Below are 22,300 nucleotides of genomic sequence, written 5' to 3' on the forward strand. Positions count from 1 at the left end.
AAAAAAAAAAAAAAAGAAAAAGAAAAAGAAGCAAAAATCCCCCAAATTACTCTGTAAGATGTAGAAGACTCCAAATAATGCAACAAGATCTGAGACTACTTTTAGCAGGTTCAAAGTCATTTGCAGTTTCTAAGAAGCTAATTGCATCCTGCACCAGCTGGGCAAAAGGCATTTGAAAGGCACTGAAATCTGTGTACATACACAAATAAATAATTAGCATTTTTATAAAGCCTGCCTGGTACCTCCTCTGTGCATTTAGAACCATGGAATGCACTCTCCAGTAGGAAAATTTCCCAGCTGTTTTTGGCTGGTGTCACCCTGGCACATTTCTGCAAACAGCATCGTCCATCCCACGTTGTTCCCTGTCACAAACGGTTATGGAGCAGTTCTGGTGATCCAGAACCTCAGACAGAAAACAAAGAAACCCAAAAAAAAAAAAAAAAGAACACAAAAAAAAAAAAAACAAACCAAATGAACAAGCAGAAAAAAAAAAACACAAAAAACCCACCAAAAAAATCCCCAAAAACAAAACAAAACCAATGACAAATAATAATAATAATAATAATAATAATAATAATAATAATAATAATAATAATAATAATAATAATACAACCTGAAAAGCAATAATAATAATAATAATACAACCTGAAAAGCCAAACAAACAAAAAAAAATAAAATAAAATAAAAAAAATCCACACCTGTGCAGGCAAATTGCTCCCTGCAGAAAACAGGGATAAAACCACGGAGTCTTCAAAGTTTCCTTTCAGTCCATACCCAAACAGCCGTAACAGAACAAACAGCTCCGAGAAAATGAAAGGATACATGAAATAAAACCATATTTAGAAAATAGAAATGTTAAGGCCAGAGGTTTGGGAGCTGGAAGTCGGAGCTGTCCCAGCGCCCGGGGTTTTGTGGCTTTGGGGTTTTGTGGATTTGGGGTTTTGTGGATTTGGGGTTTTGTGGATTTGGGGTTTTTATGGCTTTGGGGTTTTGTGGATTTGGGGTTTTGTGGCTTTGGGGTTTTTATGGCTTTGGGGTTTTGTGGATTTGGGGTTTTTATGGCTTTGGGGTTTTGTGGATTTGGGGTTTTGTGGCTTTGGGGTTTTGTGGATTTGGGGTTTTGTGGCTTTGGGGTTTTTATGGCTTTGGGGTTTTGTGGATTTGGGGTTTTGTGGATTTGGGTTTTTGTGGATTTGGGTTTTTGTGGATTTGGGGTTTTGTGGCTTTGGGGTTTTTATGGCTTTGGGGTTTTGTGGATTTGGGTTTTTGTGGATTTGGGGTTTTTATGGCTTTGGGGTTTTGTGGATTTGGGGTTTTGTGGCTTTGGGGTTTTTATGGCTTTGGGGTTTTGTGGATTTGGGGTTTTGTGGATTTGGGTTTTTGTGGATTTGGGGTTTTGTGGCTTTGGGGTTTTTATGGCTTTGGGGTTTTGTGGATTTGGGGTTTTTATGGCTTTGGGGTTTTGTGGATTTGGGGTTTTGTGTCCCTGCTCTGCAGCTCCTGCGCGCTCTCAGCCGCCTGGTCCTGGAGCACTCCGAGGTGCAGCGCTGGCTCTTCAAGGTGGATGATGAGCGGGGAGGAGATGGCACTGCCTTCTGTGATGTCATTTCCCACCTGGAATGCTACCCCTGCATCCTCAGGGAATGCCAGGGACACGGCCCCGAGGTGTGCAGGGACAGCCCGGCTCGCGTGAGTAACAAAATCGCCAAAAAACCACAATTTTCTTTCTTGCCTTGGCTCTTCACTATTCCCCTGAGGTTCCTCCTGCTCGTAAATCTCTCCCCCCAGGCTTCGATTGAAGGTGTTTGATGTCACATAAAGCAACAGCCAGCAGTAACTCAAAAATTCCAAACTAAAAAGGGAAATATTCCAAAATACAAAGGAACGAATGCCTGGCAGCCAGCTGTGGAATGGGGTGTGCAGTAACACTTCCTGTGCAATAATGGGCACTTTTTATATGGTTTTTGTATCCCTTTTATACTTTTTTTTTTTTAGCTAAACTGAGAACATAAAGGAAAGCTTATAGGTCTAATCTCTGTGTAGAAATTTGGAATTAATAAAGCAAAGATTAATTGGGATTGGGATTAAAATAGCTGAAAAGTTTCTAGGCAGCACATCCTAATCTCTACACAGAAATTTGGAATTATTAAAGCAAAGATTAATTGGGATTGGGATTAAAATAGCTGAAAAGTTTCTAGGCAGCACATCCTAATCTCTACACAGAAATTTGGAATTATTAAAGCAAAGATTAATTGGGATTGGGATTAAAATAGCTGAAAAGTTTCTAGGCAGCACATCCTAATCTCTACACAGAAATTTGGAATTATTAAAGCAAAGATTAATTGGGATTGGGATTAAAATAGCTGAAAAGTTTCTAGGCAGCACATCCTAATCTCTACACAGAAATTTGGAATTATTAAAGCAAAGATTAATTGGGATTGGGATTAAAATAGCTGAAAAGTTTCTAGGCAGCACAACCTAATCTCTACACAGAAATTTGGAATTATTAAACATTAATTGGGATTAAAATAGCTGAAAAATTTATAGGCAGCACAACCTAATCTCTACACAGAAATTTGGAATTACTAAGGCAAAGATTAATTGGGATTGGGATTAAAATAGCTGAAAATTTATAGGCAGCACAGGTGCCTATAATCTCCACATAGAATTTTGGAATAGAATAATGTGGAATGTTGATTATAATAGAATATAATCTCTACATAGAATTTTGGAATTATTAAACATTAATTGGGATTAAAATATCTGAAAAGTTTCTAGGCAGCACAACCTAATCTCTACACAGAAATTTGGAATTAATAAAGCAAAGATTAATTGGGATTGGGATTAAAATATCTGAACACCACTAATTTGAAATCATACAAACATTGCTTTTTCAGCTGGTTTTCTATGGATTATTTTTCCTGGGTGTTTTGCCTCATTAATTACTTTTAAACCTGTATGAGACAACTCTTGAGGTCTTGGTGATCATTAAACCCCTGCAGGTTTCATTACCAGGGGTGTTTAGGCAAGGAGAGCCATCTATAAAAATCGAACTAAGGGAAACATTAGAGCAGGAACTCAGGCACTCCTGGATTCCTGAGAATCCCCAGGATTGAGAGGCTGGAACATGATTCATTTGAACTGCAGAAAAATCCATATGAAACCACACTTCATTATTCTGGCATTCCAAGAACTATTTGTAGTTTAAATATTCATTGGTATTTAAATGTGTTAATTTCAATAAGCATTTGATATTTCTGTATATCTTGCCAAATTCATTCCTAATGTAATGGTTTTAAAGCCAGAAGGAATGTATCCAGAAAAATTGTTTAATTTACATAAACTACTCATTATAGCTCCTCTGATTTTTTTTTAATTCAATCAAAATGGGTTTGAAATTTGGGGTTGATTGAATTATATTGTATATTGAAATTCCAAATTGGGCTGATTACAGTTCTGCTGCATTTGACAGATACAAAATAATTCCACGTTATAAAACAGAGTTGAAGGGATAATTTCTCTGATCTGCAAGTCAGGCAGGATGAGGCAGAGCCCTGAAAATCCATCCCAGTGGGACACAAAGCTCAGGATGTATCCAGGTCCTGAGGATGGTCAGGAGTCACCAGCTCCAGTTCTCTGCTGGTCGAAATCCCTGCTATCAGTGGCATTCCCCATTTCTGTGCCTTTTAAATTCTTTGCCTAAGTGCTTCTGCATGAAGGGCACAGTGAGCCCCGAGTTCCTTTGGTTTTCATTTTATTCCATTTGCCTCGAGCTTGGATTCAACCAGTGAGAGACCCTTAAATACAAAACACGTGTTGGAAGTGGGGGGATGAGCATGGAATAATGAATTTGGTCTCATGTCCCAGAGCCAGCACACAAATCCAGGCCAGCACTGAAGTGGGATATTCGGAAAAGTGTTGTCCAGAGAAGCTCTGGGTTCCTTTTTCCTGGAAGTATCCAAGGCCAGGCTGGACACTGGGGCTTGGAGATGGTGAAAGGTGTCCCTGCCCATGGTAGGAGTGGGAATGATCCTGAAAAATCCCTCCCAACCCAAACCTTTGTGTGATCCCAAGTGATTTCCCTCGCTGCTGTTCTGAACACCTTGACCAGTTTGCTGAAATCGCCCTGCCTTCCACATTTACCCTCTTTTGAAATAAGGAATTGCATCCTCCCCGGGCCTGAGCAGAGGATTAAAACGCTCCTTTGTCAGGGAGCACCATTGTAATGATGCACATTTAAACATCAAAGCAGGAGTTTGTGCTTTAATGTCCTGCTGCAGTGTGGGGACCTGGTTCCTTTGATAATGAAGATGTCGTGTCACACACAAACGGATGCTGGCAGGTTATTACAAAATTCAGCTTCTTGATGAAAGACTATCCTGCAGGCTAGGAGCACAGTGAAAAGCCTCTCCATTCTGGTGGAATTATTAGAAATGAGACTACATGACTGTAAGCACTAAATTATGGTAATACTTACAAATAGCATCATTTGCATAGCAGTTTAAGACACGCCACCCAGATTTTCCTCAGTGGCGTGGAGCAGGCAACAGATTAAAAATAATGGACTTGGCGAGTTTGAACTGTGTAAAAATCTATTCCAGCTAAAAATGAGGCTGGTTTTAGAGTCCTCATGGCAAACACAGCGTTGGGGCAGACCCAAATGCACGACAGGATTATGGATGGATTTCACCTTGTTAACTTAATGCAGCCTCTGAGTTATCTGAACAATTAATCTGCAGGACTGCAGGAAGGGTTGAATTCCTAAACTGCAGAATTTCTCCATGTCCATCAGCCTCCTGTGCACTGCTCAGGTCTGTCAGCAGAGAAATTCCATCCTGAAGCCCAGAATCCAATGGCTCAATATCCAGAGAGCTGCTGTAAATTTGGCACTTGTGGGGTTGTTTGTGGAGACCCCTTCAGGACATCAGGGTCTGGCCATAGTTGTGCACAAAAAAAAAAAAAAAAAAAAAAAAGAAAAGAGAAAAGAATAATTACTGAGTCTGCCTATCAGATTAATTGCATCTTGTAGGGAACAAATAAATTCATTTTTAACATCTGCAGGTTTTCTGTACCAATTCAAGCTTCAGTCAGTCCATGCATAGCACTAAAAGTGGTTTTGCTGCTGCCAAAAGTGAATAATTTTTGGAATATCTAGATAAAGATATCCTAATAACAATAGTAATCCTTATTAATATATGGTATAGGTGGGCATCTCACTCCTGCTCAAAGTCAGCAACTCAAATTCTGGAAAATCTCAGCCAGGCTTTTATGGACCCTTGCTGGGAGACTCGAAATTCATGGAAAATTCTCATTACTGCTGATACAATCCCTGGCTTAGAGGGATTCTGACTCGTTGGAGGCTGGGAGAGCATCCAAGGAATGGATGTGCTCACTCTGGCTTCATATTTTCCTTTTCCTTAGGAGTCAAACTCCCAAAACTCTTCCCTTTCAGGGCAAAGAGAACATCACCTTCCTGTTGGTATTGTGTTTTTTTTTTTTTTTGTTCTTTTAACAATTCCCTTTTGTATAAATAACACGGGACTGCAGGATCCCATCCTCCTGTCTAACTGTGGAATTGTAGTAAATCACTAGATTAAATTACTACTGAAATTAATTTTAGAACTATATTTTATTACCCTGTGACTTAATTAACCACCAGGACCAACAACATGATGTGAGTTTATCTAGCAGCAGGTCTGAAAATAACAAAGATCAGGCTGGAGACAAAAAAAAATGGGACAAAGAACAGCTGAAAATCCAGGGATAGAACAAGACACAGGAAAAAAAAAAAGCAGCAAATACTCTCTGAATAAGGCCTTAAAACTGGTGATAGCTACACAACCATTTCAAACTCTCCAATAAATATCTGTCATAGGGTAAAAAAAAAGGATTTAATGCACTTGGGCAGCCCCTGCTAGAAAAATGTTTGTGTTTTATTCCTCCAGTTGAGTCAGAGGATTTTGTCTCTGTTTCTTTTCCTTTCAGGCTGCAATTCACCTAATTTATTACAATGAGGAAATGAGAATATTTACAAAAGATGACAAATTTGGGCAACTTTTTGATCTGAATCACCTAAAACAAGATTTGGATGCTGCTTGCAGAATTTTGCATTGATTGCTGTTGGAAAATAGGAATTTAAAATGCTGGATGTTCCTTTAAATGAACCATTTTTTTTTGGTCAGCTTTTAGAAGTCCTGTGCTAAGTAAGAGATGGATTTTGGGATTAGCAGGAAATTCGGGAATAGTGGGGGAGCAGATTGTGTCCTGCTTGGATGAATTCCATGCACTGCAGCCCACCTGCAGTTTCCACATCTTGTTTCTTTACTGAGTTCAGGAATTCAGTGTTTGCAAACAGATCAGGATAAAACCAATCCATCAAAAATGTAATTTCAGGAACCTGCCACTGCCAGCACCCTCCTCTGTGACCTCCTTTGAACACAGCAGAGCTTCCCAACGCTGCTTTTTCCCTGATTTTTTTTTTTTATTCCTTGATCTCAGTGTAACACCTCAAGCCCACAGAGGGGGTTCTTAAGGATGGAATTGCACGTGGAATTGCAGGTGTGGGATTTTTCCAGCCTGAAGAGGGCCAGAAACTCTGACAGATCCCCAGAAAAACTGCATCCTCCTGCATTTTAGCATTTCTTCTAACAGTTCAATAGGGAAAAGAAAAGGAGCCCAAAGACTTCGGGAGGAGATGGAGGATGGAAAGGAGCAGTGCTGGAGCTTTCTCAGCGTGAGCAGAGCAGTTATTCCAAATAATTGAGATACTCATCGTCCCTGCAAACAATCCTCACTTTATTAAGATTATCTGCCCGTGCTGAGCAACTCTGAGGTGAAATCAAGCAGAATTGCATCCCTGGGCTTGGTGAAATCCAGAATATCATCCCCGAACCACGAGCAAGCTGTTGGGTTGTGTGTCCTATTGATTTAATATGCTCCTAATCAGTACATAAAGCTATAGGCCTGCAGTGTTAATTTTTCATATGCTTACAAAGTACCCTTTGATTTTCTGTCACGCGTTAATTACAGCGTTTTGCCATTAAATAGGAAGCTTTGTGTAAACTAATTACTAGGTAATCATTGTCTACCGCCAGCGTGCTGTTCCTACCTTTTATTTTATTCGAAAAATGCACAGATCTCGCAGTCTGGAACCACTATACCTTCCAGCCATTAGCTCTCACTAATTCATAGCATTATTGTGCTAAGATTGTGGGAGTTGTAATTGTTGTGGTATCAGTGCTGTTAATTACCGGAGTAAACAGTTGAAATGGTGCCAAGGTCTATTGTACAAGGCAGAGGAAAAGGAGGTTTAAATGTTACTTCCACCATCTGGGGACTGGAGGAGAGGCAAATGCTGGAAAACAGCAGTGAGGCAATATCAGAACTTCAGCTCCAGGGTTTGAGGCCATATGGATCCGGAATATTTTGAATCAATTGAATTTAAGTGCCAGTTTGTAGCAATAACAGTGGGGAAGGAGAGGATAAAGCAAGAGCACTAAAGAAATCTGAAATGCCTTAATGTTGGTGCAGCCAATAAAATGCCTGCTTGGATTATTTTAAAAACGTTTGTTTTGCTAAAATCCAAAAAGTAACACATAGGCAACTCTGGGAATAAAAGGAGTTTAAGTGTGTGTTGTTTGTGAAAAACAATGCAGGTTTTGTCTGACAATTCCAGTAGCATTACAGCGATTTCCATAAAATTCCTGGGAAGTGACTGTGGGTTTTCTGTATAAGGTTGTTCTTTTTTTCCCCTTCTGAAATCACGTTTTTGGAATTCATTGGAATATTTTGTTTAGAGATGCAATCCGGAAAGGACAGCAAGTCAGAGAAGTGTAGTAAATTTATGGAGATTGAAATAGAGAAAAACTCAATTAATTGGGAAAATAATTTTCATCCGAGGGCATCAGTATTGTCTGTGCACTTGGAGAAATCTCACTAAAATACAGCAAAATGCACTTGGAGAAATCTCACTAAAATACAGCAAAATGCACTTGGAGAAATCTGTCTAAAATACTGCAAAATGCACTTGGAGAAATCTCACTAAAATACAGCAAAATGCACTTGCAGAAATCGCTCTAAAATGCAGATATATTATATGATATTATATAATATTCTATAATATTCCTGATCTCGTTTTAGTATGAGAATTAACGTCCCAATGTCCTGAATTTACCAGTGCTGCCTTTGAAATAAATATACGATTATTGTTTTGAGGAGAGGATTTTGAAGATCATGACAATTATGTTTTCTTTGCTCTGAAGGAAGATGTGGGGAACCTTGAACATGCGGGACGCACCTTGCAAAAGACACAATTTGGAATATTTATTTGGATTAGAAAGCAAACTAACTACGAAAATTCTCCTGATCTTAAATTAACATTTTGTGGATAAACAAGCAGAATTCTTTGAAGAGTTCACAGCACTTTGAAGATCCTTTTTTTCTGACTAATTTTTGACAGCACAGATTTGATCTTTGATTTCCCTTGCATAGATGGTTTTCTGAGCAGGGATCTGGCAGCAAATTGCTGCTGCCAGCTTCGGAGCGTTTGTAGGAAATAGGAAGGATCTCTCTTCCTAAACAATCCTGGTTTATTTATTTTTTATTGGTCTGTTAGCAGATGTTGAAGTAGTTCAGGGCACAATGTAAACATGTGCTTTTCAATGGATGGTAAATAGGAAAGCGCACAATGAAAGGAGCAGTTGGGAGAGGGTTTGGAGCAGGGCAGAGGGGGTTTAGTGGGGTTTTTTTTGTGTGTGTGTGTGGTTGAATTTAGAATTAAAAGAAGTGCTTGATCTTTGTGTTCTGAACCCTGAGCGTGCGGAGAGCCCGGCCGGAGAACCGTGGCCCCATGTGGTGTGAAAAAAGGAGCAGCACTTGAAGGGCTGGAGGGGTTTGAAAAGGAGCTCTGCTCCCTGTTCTGGGAGTCTGGGAAGGGGCAGTGTGTGGGGTTTGCTGAAGAGTGGCAGATGTGCCTCGGCCCCACAAAAACCCCTTGAAGTGGGGACAATCCCGGCCCCGGGTCCGGCTCGGAGCGAGGATGAGCCCAGGGAAGTGCAGGATTCTGGGCTCTGTGTTCAGCATCCCACTCGATGCCAGGCAGCTGAAATGGGCCATTAGCTATCAGGGAAAATTGTCTTTGCTCCTTTCAGCAGATGGAGCAAATATTTTACAAAGCAATTTTACATAGGAAAAACATTTGTGTGAGGCGGTAATGACGGCTGTTTGCCACGATGGGACCCGAGCTCTGAACGTGCTTTCCCAGCTCTGGGGAAGGCAAAATTGGCACTTTCTTAATTTTAAAATTTGCAGTTAACAGCGAAAAGCCCGGGCTTTAAATCAGGTGGCAAACTTTAAGTAGATAGAGGGTGCTCAGTGTGTTGCTTCTAGAGCTGTTCTCAGTTTTATAGATCTCGCCATTTATTCTGTTCACTGTTGTACTTCGTGCTTCTGGCCAGGATGGACTTATCTGAATTAGGGAAAAGAAAAAAGTGTCCAACCGGTTTAATTTGCAAAATAGGAAATAATGGCAGTTATTTGGACATTTGGGCAGCAGTCACTGGCATCTTCCATGGTTGTTGGTGTCACTGAGAACATCAGGATGAGCTGGGCTGGACCAGTTCCCATCCAGACTGGAATAAGTTATCCCAGCTCCACTGATCACAAGAGAAAGGATGTTCTTACAAATGGCAGGAATTGTCATTGTGCCACCCAAGTGGCATAAATTGCCACAGCTCCACTGACTGCAGCAGAGCTGTGGCACTTCGTACTGCTCAGGAGCTCTCTGCTGATTTTATTCCCCCCTGTCCCCCTCAGCTTTTCTTACTTGGAGCTCCTTTCTTCACTCTGTTTGCTTGCAAGGTCTAAATAATTTCTTTTCCATCTGGTTTTTAGCTAAAAAGCCCTGGGTCTTATGCATCCTGCTCTGCCTCCTTCTTTCCCCAGATCTTTCTTTCTGTTTCCATTTCTTCTTCCTATTTATTTATTTCTCTTCTCAACAGGCTTTTCTTCCCTGACTGATCTGTCTCCAGCAAATTTTCTACCACTGCCTTCAACATCTGCCACGCTTGATCCTGATTTTCTGTTGCAATTGCCTAAGAAAACCTTTCAAAAATTCATCTTGCAGAAGGGTGAGAAATTATTTCTTATTTAGTAGGAAAAAGCTGTATTTTTTTTTTTTGGTGCTCCTTCATTGTTATAAAAAGGTGCAAAAAACAATTTGGAGAGATGTAAAGATTTCTACATGAGATAAACAATATTTGGGCTGCTCATTTTTGCTGCTACTAAGAAACATCAGCTGCAAGATTTGAACAAATGCTCCCCGTTTCTGTTGAGCCAGTGTGATCCTGCATTGTTTTGGGCCACATCAAGTGATAAAACATTGGTAGGCTCTGCTGGAGATAGTGTCCAATTTAAATGAAATTAGCCAGCTGAGCACTGATCCTTTTAAAAGGTTTGACTTCACGAGTGAATGTTGGATCTGGGCTTGAATTTGCCTACTAAAACTCCCTATAATCAGGATTATTGCCTTTTTAGAGCTAACAGTTGCACAAAAAAAACCACAAAAACCCAACAACCAACCCTCCAAGCAGAATTCCAGGTGCTGATCCTTAAAGGGTGCCTCCCTTGTGTGAGCACCCCGATTGCCCAGGCATTGTTCAAAGCACTTTCACCTTGGCTTGGAGCTCCAGGCGACTGGGTCCGATTTTCTTGAGCTGATTATTTCTTTAAAATCCTGGTTTGCTTCTGTCAGACAGCTGGGTTTGGTGCTCACATCCTTCACACTCACCAGGGCTCTGGCTGCCCCTGGATCCCTGCAAGTGTCCAGGTTGGACCCTGGGATAGTGGAAGGTGTCCCTGCTCAAGGAATGGGATTTAAGTTCCCTCCCCACCCAAACCACTCCAGGATTCTGTGATTGATTATCCTCAGATGTGCAAGAAGAACTTTGAAAAGGCAGAGAAAAAGTCCTTTGGAAGCTCTGCCTGATTCTGTTTTTTTTTAGGGAGCCATGTGTGATCCTGCAGCTCTGTGGAAAAGCAGAGACAGCTCTGAATTGTTGCACTGGGAAGTTGTGTCCCAGTTGAATTGTTATTTGCACAAGTTTGGGCACAGCACTCCCAAACACCTCCACATCCAGCAGAGATTCCTGCTTTTTTTTTTTTTTTTTTTTTTTTTTTTTTTTTTTTTTTTTACCCTGTGATGTAACAAAACCTTTCAGGCAGCCATTACCCACCTCTTGCTTTGTTTTTATATTTCTGTAGACATTGCTCAAAGTCAGCAGATCTCGGGGATGAGCTGGGAGTGACAGAGGCGTTTTTGGACTGCCCTGCCAGCTGAGAACTGATCTGTGGGGCAGCAATTCCAGCGCATCCATCATGGCTCTCATCCTCTCTCCAGAGCCTCGGGGCTTTTCATGAACCACCTCAGCCTGTGCCTTGTTGGCTCAGCAATAATTCAGCACAGATACAAACCCACACAAGGCCAGTGGATGTTTGCTCACTGCTCTGCTGTTTCAGTCAGCTGAGCCATCCAAAACCAAAATTCCTCCTTCAGGTCCTCGGGAAATGAGCAGTGGAAAGACCTGAAGTTGGGTAAATTCAGTTTGGATCTCATGTTTAATGTGCCCCTTTATTTTTGGGTAAATTCAGAGCTTGGATCTCATGTTTAATGTGCTCCTTTATTTTTGGGTAAATTCAGTTTGGATCTCATGTTTAATGTGCCCCTTTATTTTTGGGTAAATTCAGAACTTGGATCTCATGTTTAATGTGCCCCTTTATTTTTGGGTAAATTCAGAGCTTGGATCTCATGTTTAATGTGCCCCTTTATTTTTGGGTAAATTGAGAGTTTGGATCTCATGTTTAATGTGCCCCTTTATTTTTGGGTAAATTGAGAGTTTGGATCTCATATTTCATGTGCCCCTTTATTTTTGGGTAAATTCAGAGCTTGGATCTCATGCTTTATGTGCTCCTTTGTTGTTCAGTAAATTGAGAGTTTGGATCTCATGCTTTATGTGCTCCTTTGTTGTTCAGTAAATTCAGAGTTTGGATCTCATGCTTTATGTGCTCCTTTGTTGTTCAGTAAATTCAGAGCTTGGATCTCATGCTTTATGTGCTCCTTTGTTTTTGCCACGAGGTTGTGCTGCTTAGTGTATTGATCTACTGACTGAAACCATTTTTAATCTCTTTTTTGTGATATTTCTAAGTCGACAACAGCCTTTTCTCCTTATTATATGATCAGAGCCCATATATCCCATATGAGCATCACCATCTGAGCACCTCGATATTTTTAAGGTATTCTCCCCCTCAGTTCCATGTGAGGCAGGGACAACAATTGTCCCCCTTCCATGGCTGGGCTGCTGAGGCACAGGTGGAAAATCCCTTTGCTGAAGTCTCCTGCAGGCAGGACCAGGGTTTATGCAGCTCTTCTGCATGCAGAATTAATCCCAGATTCCCCAAATGTCCAGGGTCGGATGGGACTTGGAGCAGCCTGGGATAGTGGAAGGTGGCAGGGGTGGAGCTGGATGGGATTTGAGTTCCCTTCCCACCCAAACCATCCTGTGATCCAGATCATCGCTCCATCCTCCTCGTTCTGCTAGGCAAATCACAGTGAAGTCATTTGGAATTTGCATTTTTGGTTACTTTACATCACGTGCTCCATGACAAAGCTCATCTCTACAAACTCACCGCTCCGGAAAAAACAGCTTTAATTTTTTTTTTTTTTTTTCATTTGCTATTCTTTATTTGCTGTTTTTATCTGCTATTCTTTATTTGCTATCAGCTGTCAGCCATAAGGTTTCCTCCAGAGCCTGACATGAAGGGATGGTGGCTGAGGACATGGCAGGAGCAGAGGAGGGCTGGTCATTGCTGCAGCACGGGGTGCTGAGGAGAGGGGATGGAGAACAGAGGAAAGAGCCCCAGGAGAACAGGGGGAGGCTCATGAAGCAGCAAGAAAAGGAGCCTGAAGCAATCCAGTCAGGGTCCTTGCACTTTATATGCTCCTGTTCTTCTGGGACTTTGGGGAGCAGTAAAAGCAGAGCAGTTACTTGCTGTATTTAATGGGGCTGGGCTGTGTGTGTGATAATAAAGAATTTAAAACTAGGAAAAAAGCTGCTTTAGCTGTGGAGTGACTAATCAAATTCCACCAAAGACACAGGCACTTGGGAGTTTGTAACAGATATTTTACAGATTTAAAAGGATATCTCCTGCTTTAGAAATGCTTTTGCTTGATTACTGCAATTTTTTTATTCCTAACTAAAGGGTATTTGGGTTGATAGAAGAGCTTAAACGTAGAACCAGTAAAACTATTGCTGGCATATGTGACTATTTCAATATGCTGCTTCAAAATACAAGCAATGTACAAGTTATTGACTGCTGCTATTGATCCCAAAGCAGTTACCAAGTACTTGGCATTTTCAGATGCCAGATCCAATTATTGATATAAATTATAATGCAAGAGATGCTGTGCTGAGGGGGGGATTGGCTTTCAGAGAAGGGCAGTTTGTAGGAGGAGGGAAGAAGAGCAAGTAGAAAAATTAAAAAAGGCTTCCTGACTGTGGGTAAACAGTAACCACATTTTTTTTTTTTTTTTTGCCTGTTGGAGGCCTGGTTTTTAATCACCCCACAAGCAGTTTTCATTTCTGTAGTAAAATTGCTTGTGGTTCTATTTAATTTGTTTCTGCAGGAGCTAGCTTTGGTGAAGATCTCCCAGGAGCTGCCGGGCCTTTTAGCACAGCACGTACAGCCAGTCAATGAGAAACGATTCCCTACATGGGAAAAATTCCTCCAAACATTTCTTACTCAAGGTAAATAAGACTGCAAAGTCGCTGGGAAGTGTTAGAAGGAGTAATTATGCCATATTGTCTGCCATATTCTTGTTAGTCTTGGGCCCATTTAAATATTTATCTCCTTTTATTTCTCCATTATGCTTCAAATGTTCATTTACCAATGAATTATAGGCCACTGTTCTATCATTCATTTGTCCTGTGCAAGCTTTTAATCCACATTAATCCTGGATTCTGAATCCGTAAGCACCAACTCCTTAATCCTTGGGTGCTGCACCAAAGGCTGCCACATTTGGGGAAGGGTTTTAGGGAATTCCAGCAGGTGAGGCAAATGTGAGAATATTTAATATATGGATATCTTTATGGAAGAGACAAGGATGAATCAAAGCCTTGAGGGTATTTTTCTCTTTAAACAATCCCACTTAACACATCTACTACCAATTTTATTACGTAGCAGTTTATGCCAACAAATTGGCTTATGGCATTGTAGGCAATGAAAAGGCAAATCCAGAATGCCAAGCAGTTCTCCTGGTGATTTTCCTATGGAAAACCATGCTGGAAGTTATTATTTCCATGCCAAATTCCTCTTGTGGGTGAATGCCACGGGCAGACTCTTATCCAAGACCATTATATGGATGGGAGTCTCCAAGATGAGCTCCCAGCAGGAATTACCATCCCCAAATCCCAACATTGCATTTCCCAGCTGTTCTGGGCCTGCCGTTGAGCTGCATTCACTCCTGCTGGATTTATCCAGCTTAGAAGTGGGACTGAAAAGCCACTAATTAAACTCATTTCTCCTCCAAGATATCCATGATTCTGGCTCTGCTGCTCCCCTTCCACTGATTGATTTGCCGTTATCTCCAGTCCCCCCCGCCCCCGAGCTTGGATTTGATTCCAAGAGAATTCCTTTCCCATTGCAGGTGGAGTGATCGAAGCCTTCCCGTTCTCCGCCAGTGTCACCAACCTGACGGTGGATCTGCTGATAGAGCCAACAGGGGAGGTGACCCTGGTGTCATCTGGGGATCAGCTCCACGCTGAGGGGCCGCTCAGATCTTCTGGCACCACCATCCCACAGCGTTCCGTGGATCCAGAGGTTCTTCAAGTCCTCTGCTTCAAAATCGGGGAGGCCTGTAAGTCCAAAGGAGTGCTCGGCTACTTCTCCGTGGACTTTGTGGCTTTCACCCATCCCCAAACGAGGGAGCAGCAGGTGAGTGGGGCAGGTTTCTCACCTCACCCTGTCTCCCTGAGACTGAGAAATTCCAACTTCCCTATGCAACTCCAGAAAATAGCAGGAGAAAGCTTGGCCCTTTGTTACAAACGATTCCCAAACTCGGGGGGCAGGTGAGCTGAGGAAAGCACGTGGGGTATTTTAACAGCATCGAAGTAGATCTGATGCATCTCCCCGTTTTTCACTCTCACGGCATTGTTTTCTTCTGGAATCTTCACTGAGGACCTCAGTGTTGAGGATGTGAGTGTAAAGGACCTCAGTGTTGAGGATGTGAGTGTAAAAGGGAACATCCCTGGATTTTAAGGCTCTGGGGAGCTGGGGAACTTCCAGGTTTTTGGTCACTGACAGCATTGTAGGGTGGCTGTGGTGAACCAGAGAATCAGAATAATCATGGAATCGTGAAATGGGTTGGGTAGGAAGGAACCTCATTCCAACCCCTCATTCCAACACCTTCCACTATCCCAGGTTTTTCCAAAGTCCTTCCAGCCTGGCCTTGGACATTTCCAGGGATCCAGGGGCAGCCACAGCTTCTCTGGGCACCCTGTGGCAGGGCCTGCCCACCCTGCCAGTAGTTTGTGAGCTCTGGGGGTCAGATCCCAGTTCTATTTGACTCCCAAACTGGATGTACACAGGCACCGTAATCAGAACTCTGGATAAGCCACGTTGGACAAGCTCCGTGGAAAGTTGCTTTAAAAAAGATTTAGGGATGACGTTCTCACCCACGGAAGTCCACGGGAGTTTTGCCAATTGCTTCACTCAAGCCAGGAGGTCACTGAAATGCAGGAATGCTTCCTGGATTATTACTGAGGTTGTGACATTTCCTGGCACAGACAAGGACACATTAAATCATTCAGTGATTCTTGTGGCCTCTTAGAATTCCCGTCTGTTCCGTCTTGGTTTTCTTCCCTTGTTCCCAGCTGATTTTTACCTTAACATTTCCTACGTTTATCAGCATGTACCACAACTTTAACATTATTTAAGCACAGGTTCTTAAATTTAACTGGATGTGGAGGCAATTAATGAGGCCATCTGTCTTGGGAGAGTGAGAGATCACACAAAGGCTCGTGTTCCTGAAAGAACCATTTTTTTGGCAAACAAGAAATCCTGTCAGAGCCTCGGAACGTTTGCTCACTCCTTTCACAAGTGTCCACTCCAATGCAGTAGTTGGGAGGCTCAGATGCATTTCCTGCAAGGAATTCTCCTCCTCAGGAATTCTTTCCCAGTGTGTTTTACAGAAAATAATGTTCTTTGCAGCGCTCGGAGCAAAGGATGGATGAGGAGCAACGTGTGTTGTCACACACAGCTCAGTGGGATCACAGAGCCTTGGCTGCCACGAGACCCAAGGGCAGGGAAAGCTGGGACTCCACAAAAATTCCCTGTGTGGAATCTCCTTCCATCTCAGTTCCAGGCACCTGTGCCTGGATGCTGAGGGGAAGGGAGATGGAGAGCTGTTTCCAGCGTCTCGGGGAAGAAGTGGAGAAGGATAATTTGGAGTGAATCACTTCTGATTCCCACTTTGTTTTCCACAATGATCATTCCAAGCAAAGCCTTGGCCCCTCGGAGTGAAATCCTGCCCAGTGTTGACTGTCAGATTCCAGCTGGGAGCTGCTCCCAGACAAATCCTCTGGATTCAGAGGGAATATTTAAACACATCAGCTTCCTTACAAAATAATTTGGAGAAGCAGGATCCTAAGCCACCTTTTCCATGGATCTTTTGCACAGCCCCAGCCTTTCCCAGCAGCAGTGAGGGAACATTGGATAAACTGGGAATTCCCACAGGTGTCCCAAGGCCTCTCCAGACAGATCACAGCACATTTTATTAAGTGCACTTTTCCAACGAGAGCCACGGTGTTGTCATCAACCGTCTCCCAACCCCACACCCAGCAGGACAGAGGAGTTGCAGAGCCCTAAAGTTGGATTTTTTGGGCGAGCCCCAGCCCATGCCAGCAGCAGCCACGAGATGGCAGCCGGATGAGAGCCTGCAGCGCTGCCTGAATCAATTCCTGTGCAGAGTTTAAAAGTCATAAAAGCCACTCTCTTTCCAACAGCCCCGGCTGCATTAATATTTTACTAATTGACATTTTTACAGTATCGCTCAAGCACTTCTTTAAAAATAGCACGGGAGCTCCTTGCAATAACACAGCCCTCAATACCAGCTGCAGATAAAGTTAAACCAGAGAGAGCTGAGCTGTAATTTAGTAACTCTTTAAGAATTTATGTTTCCTTCCCTTCGCAAGTTTACATTCTGAAGCTGAAGCGTTTTTATGGAAGCTGTAAAGAATTCCAGCATAATTGTGACTTTATTCACTGGGGATGTCTTCACCACGAAGTGCCAGCTCTGGAGCTGTGTGTGCCAAAGGAGAATCCCCTGGAAGGAAATATTTCCTTGGATAAACAGCCAGCAAGTCTTGCAGGATGTATTTCTAACTCTATTTTTTAATTTTTTTTTTTTTTCCATTGGGGGGATTCTGGACAGTCCTAATCTGTTCTCTTAGCTTGACCTAAAACCAGTCTTAAATCTATCTAAAATTTTAACTACTGCCTCTGCCTCCTACCTGTGAAAATCAAATATCAGTTCTGGGCTGTTCTGTTCCAGTTTAATTTGTCAACATAAATTCTGAAAATCTCCACATTTCACATGAAAACTCTTTGTGTTCTGCTAATTTTCCATGCAATCCCATCAGGATTTGACCCCTCCAGCCACCAATGTGTACAATTGCATACGTGCCCTTATTGCATCAGAAAATGGGGATGGGCTCAGTAAGAGATGTTTGTTAATCTGTAGGGTTTTGTCATGCTTTACTTCAGCTTCCCCTTTGCACTCCTAAGAGCTCCCGATTTATGGAGGAGATGATTTATCTGATTTACCCCTTGTCCAGGCCCCGTGTTCTCCCATTTCTGTAGCAGCACAGAGGGGATTTAAAGGGCATCTTTGTGTTTCCATGGCAAAAGGGAATCCCCTGCTAGGATAAAGCTGGAAAATCTTGTGCCATCTGATCCTCCTTCCTTTCTCCCCCACTTTAGGGATGTTCTGGGACACATCCAGGGCAGGAGGGGACATGGCCACAATCAAAGTGTTCTCAGGGAGTCCTGAGCCAGGAAAACAATCCTTGGGGGTGATCCCAGCTGGCACCAAGGAGCGACCATTTGGCTGCTCTGAGTTCCAACAGGGGTGGTTCAGCCCCAGGCTCAGGGATGAAAAGAGGTGGACAGGTGGCTTCCAGCCATGTTTGCCTTCCTCCTATTTTTCCTCCTCCTCCCTACACTTTATACTGGAAAGTGCAAAATTTTAAATAGAAATTTTGTTATAAATATAAGTATAAATATAAATATAAATATAAATATAAATATAAATATAAATATAAATATAAATATAAATATAAATATATATATAAATATATATAAATATATAAATGTAAATATAAATATTACAATGACTTTATCTAAGGAGAACATGAAGCTTAATGGGGTTTTGGGGCTCTCTGCTGGAGTTACAGCAGGGGAGGGGATGGACACCTTCCTTCACCCCCTCTGGAGATCCAAACTCTTCATTTTGTGGGCAGCAGCAGCAGAAATTGGGCTGAGATGATGAAAACCATGTCCAAAACCTGTTTAATCCCCTCTGGAATCAAACAGAAACTCCTTAAACCAAGATTTGGTCCACCTTACGATTTGCAGCGCAAATGTTGCTCTGCTAAAAGCTTTTTCTGTTGTTCCCTGCTCTCCCAGCCCCTTCCTTGGGCGAGCTGGAGCCATTCCCTGGAGCAGGGGATCCAGGAGAGCTCCTGGGCACGTGCCAGCGGCCACCGGAGCCAGCCTGGCATGCTGGGGCTTTGTTTAGGTGATATGAAATGCATCACACAAGGAATTAATGGGTTTTTCTCTACATCTGGCATGAAAACAACGCCACTTGCACGTGTTTGAACTGTGGGCACTGACCAGGTGGGATCTGGGGAGTAAATCCTGCAGGATGTAGGGTTTGTGTGAGTCCCTGGGAGGGTGGAAGGGATTTATCCACTGCTGATTTGGCTGCTTAGCTTTTCCAGGCTGCTTTTAAAATGTTTTATCTGCTGGTTAACCCTCAGCCCATTTCCCTGCATTTTGCTCTGAGACTCTTTTCAGTCACAGGGATGTTTTTGCTTAACTATTTTTATGGTCTCCTTTCAGTCCGGCTTGCCTCCCGCAGCTCTGTTTGTGCTCAGCAAAGCTTCCAGGTGTGGATTTTGAGGTCGGGTGTGGGTTCTGAGGTCAGGTGTAATGTCAGGGTCTGGATTAAGAGCAAACACTTCACTTGGAGCCAGTGAACAGCCCTCAGGTATCCAAGATTTTCAATCCCTGGTTCCCTCATGCAGCTTTGCCACTTCTTTCTGAGGGCAAAGTCTTAACTGAGAGTGTAAAACCCAGCTCAGACAAGATCTAGGATATATTGACACAGATGTGTTGATAATATTTATCAAAATTAGTGGAACACCCCCACAGTACAAATAGTTTGTTATTTGGCTCATTCAAAAGGTTAGCACATGCTGGGAAAGGAGAAATGAACAGCCAAGTTCCTCCTGTCTTGCAGAAGTGATGATAAACAATAAATTATTGAAGAAAATTAAGTATTATAATTGGGGAACCTTCCCCTATTACTAAGTAAATCCAGCCATTAGCATCCAATTTGCATTTTAGACTGTGCAGCAGGAAATAGTTCAGTTGACAAATAGGATATTTAATACAGCAACAGATACTTGGCAGTTAGATATTAACAACTGTTACTGGGGTGATTTATTCCCCATTATCCAAAGGGCATTACTCTGTGCATATGATTCTGAAATTAACTCCAGTTTTCCAAGAGGCCTTGGCTGCCTGACCCCTTAATATCCTTCTAATGAGTCCATTTAGCATTGCAGGGCTGAGGGGAGTTGTTCACGGGAGATTTGTTTTAAGGGGTTCTCTGTAGGGCAGATCTTGGTGTGTGGGAGCTTTGCTCCCTGGCACGGCAGGCACAGGGAGCTCTTGAGTGGGAAAAACTCCTGGGAAAACCAAGCTCTGGTTGTTGGGATGGAGGAGCCTTGCAGAAGCAATCCGTGGTGCTGCCCGAGAGGCCATTTCTGAAGTTACAGAGGAGTTCTGGTTGTTCTGGTTTGTGGAATCACGGAATCCCAGCAGGGCTTGCGTGGGAAGGGACCCTAAATCCCATCCAGTGCCACCCCTGCCACGGGCAGGGACCTTCCAGGCTGCTCCAAACCCTGGCCTGGGACACTTCCAGGGATCCAGGGGTGGCCACAGCTGCTCTGGGCCAGGGTCTCCCGCCCTCACAGGCAGGAATTCCTTCCTCACATCTTCATCACTGCCAGCCCTGCTCCAGCACCAGGAAGCCAAAAGCAGGAATGCCAACACACAGGACAAGAAAAGGCAGAGATGTTCCTTGACAATTGCTGAATTTTAATCTTCTGGTTGTTCTTTTTAATTTATTTGAATGTCCCTCTTTGTTTTGATTAGGTGTGGGCAACAGACCTTGACCTTTGCTACAGTGACCAGCTGGCCCTGACTCAGCTCCTGTTGTACATGACAGATGGAAATCTGGATTGTGGCTCCAGCCCCCTGCAGGGACCTCTGGGATCAAAGGAAAGCAAAATCCAACCCAAGGGGACAAAACCTGTAAGCAGTGGTGTGGTTCCCAAACCTAATCTTTCATGGAGTCACCAGTTCATCTGTTCTAGAGGAGCTGAATCTGCTCCCTTCAGGCTTTAAAGGTTTTATCTGCTCTTGGGTTTTACCAGGTTAAAAAAAGCCATGGGCTAACAGCACAGTAGGAGTTGGAGTGGAACTATCCCATCCCTGGAAGTGTCCAGGCTGGACACTGGGGCTTGGAGCAGCCTGGGATAGTGAGTGGAAGGTGTCCCTGCCCAAGGCAGCGGTGGAATGAGATGATTTCTGTGGTTCCTTCCAACCCAAATATTCTGGGGTTCTATACAATGGGAAGAAAGGTCTTTAGAAAAGTCAGCATGTAAGAAGTGTGTGTCTGTGTACGTACACGCACGGGTAGAAAATTGAAGCTGTTTGCCATATTTTGACAGGCAATTCACAGGTCCCTTTTTTCCCATCCGTAGAGGAGGGAGTGTATCACCATTCCAAAAATGTCATGGAGCTGTAATTTAGAGGTTAACGAGCTCTTGATCCATTGTTGTCGTCAAGCAACCACTTTTAGTTGGAGAAAAGTAAATGACATCTGATTAGTCCCAGTAGTCCAAGTTTTAGAAATGAAAAGTAATCAAGTAGCAACTTTATTTTTTTAATTAAAATTCTGTCAGAATTAACATAAATTGTCATTATATGCTTTATTTTTAATTCTTTCTGTATTTCTAAGTTTTTTATCTACTGAAGAGTTAACTACAAGACTGCAGTCTCTCAGGAAAAGAGAAAAAGAAACAAACCAAGAGACAAATGTTTTTACTGCCCATGATCTGTAATGAATGATTAAGTAAAACACTTTGTGTAAAATTATGATGTTAATAATGATTCTGTCCCTTTTAATTTATTAGATATTCTCCATGCTGGTAGGGTTGATTTTGATAAAACGGAGCAGCCCCGCGGTTTGTGCGAGGATTTTATTTTTAGAACTCCTTCTTTGAAAGAACAAATTTCCTAGATACTGCTGCTCCTGTAATTATGTACAAAACCAATCACTCATTATAGTTAGGATACATTATCTTCTAGACAGATGAGGCTAAATAAGCAACACATTAATAATTCATCCTGCAGTTCATTATGCATGTGTATGCATGCTTTGTAGCTGAAATAAGCACCTCATCAACCTGATGCCAACCCTTAAACAATAGTTCTGTGTTATTGCAGCCACATTCAACTTTACGCTTGTTAAACTGCTGCTTGGATTATTTTATCAAGCATTCATTTATTTGTGGTCCCCTACTGCAGAGAAACAGATTTTGGAAGCTCCTTTTTTAAGTTAATGACTTGAGCAACGGGTGTTATTAATTCTCAGAATATTATAAACATGATTAATTTTCAGGCAGAGATGTATTAGATCAGGATTTCAGCTATGTCAACTTAAATGAGTCGATGTCAAAACAAATATCATTTTAGGGGAAATACTGTAAATTACAGGCTTTGATGTGCAGTGTCCCTGCTCCCAGGGAACAGTCCAGGATTAAAAACAACACCAGGGAAGCCCTGGTTCAGAACAGCTCTGCTCAGAGCTCCTCAAAGCAACATCTCTGTTCTTCTGGCCTGAGCACTGCTGGGAGTTCAAACTTGCTGCAGCACTCGTCCGAGGGTCAGGTGGAAT

At 42.5% G+C, this 22,300-nt stretch overlaps 1 protein-coding gene across 1 annotated transcript in view; it reads left to right on the forward strand.

The window, feature by feature from the left end:
• IQCH (IQ motif containing H) overlaps positions 1–22,300 on the forward strand; it is a 54,775-nt gene that overhangs the window by 27,419 nt on the left and 5,056 nt on the right. Inside the window, 4 exon segments of the mRNA XM_062501156.1 lie at positions 1,498–1,689; positions 13,679–13,799; positions 14,699–14,985; positions 20,494–20,652. Of these exon segments, the coding sequence (XP_062357140.1) occupies positions 1,498–1,689; positions 13,679–13,799; positions 14,699–14,985; positions 20,494–20,652 (759 nt within the window).

The sequence above is a fragment of the Cinclus cinclus genome, chromosome 13 (genome assembly GCF_963662255.1).
Source record: "Cinclus cinclus chromosome 13, bCinCin1.1, whole genome shotgun sequence".
NCBI classification, from domain to species: domain Eukaryota; kingdom Metazoa; phylum Chordata; class Aves; order Passeriformes; family Cinclidae; genus Cinclus; species Cinclus cinclus.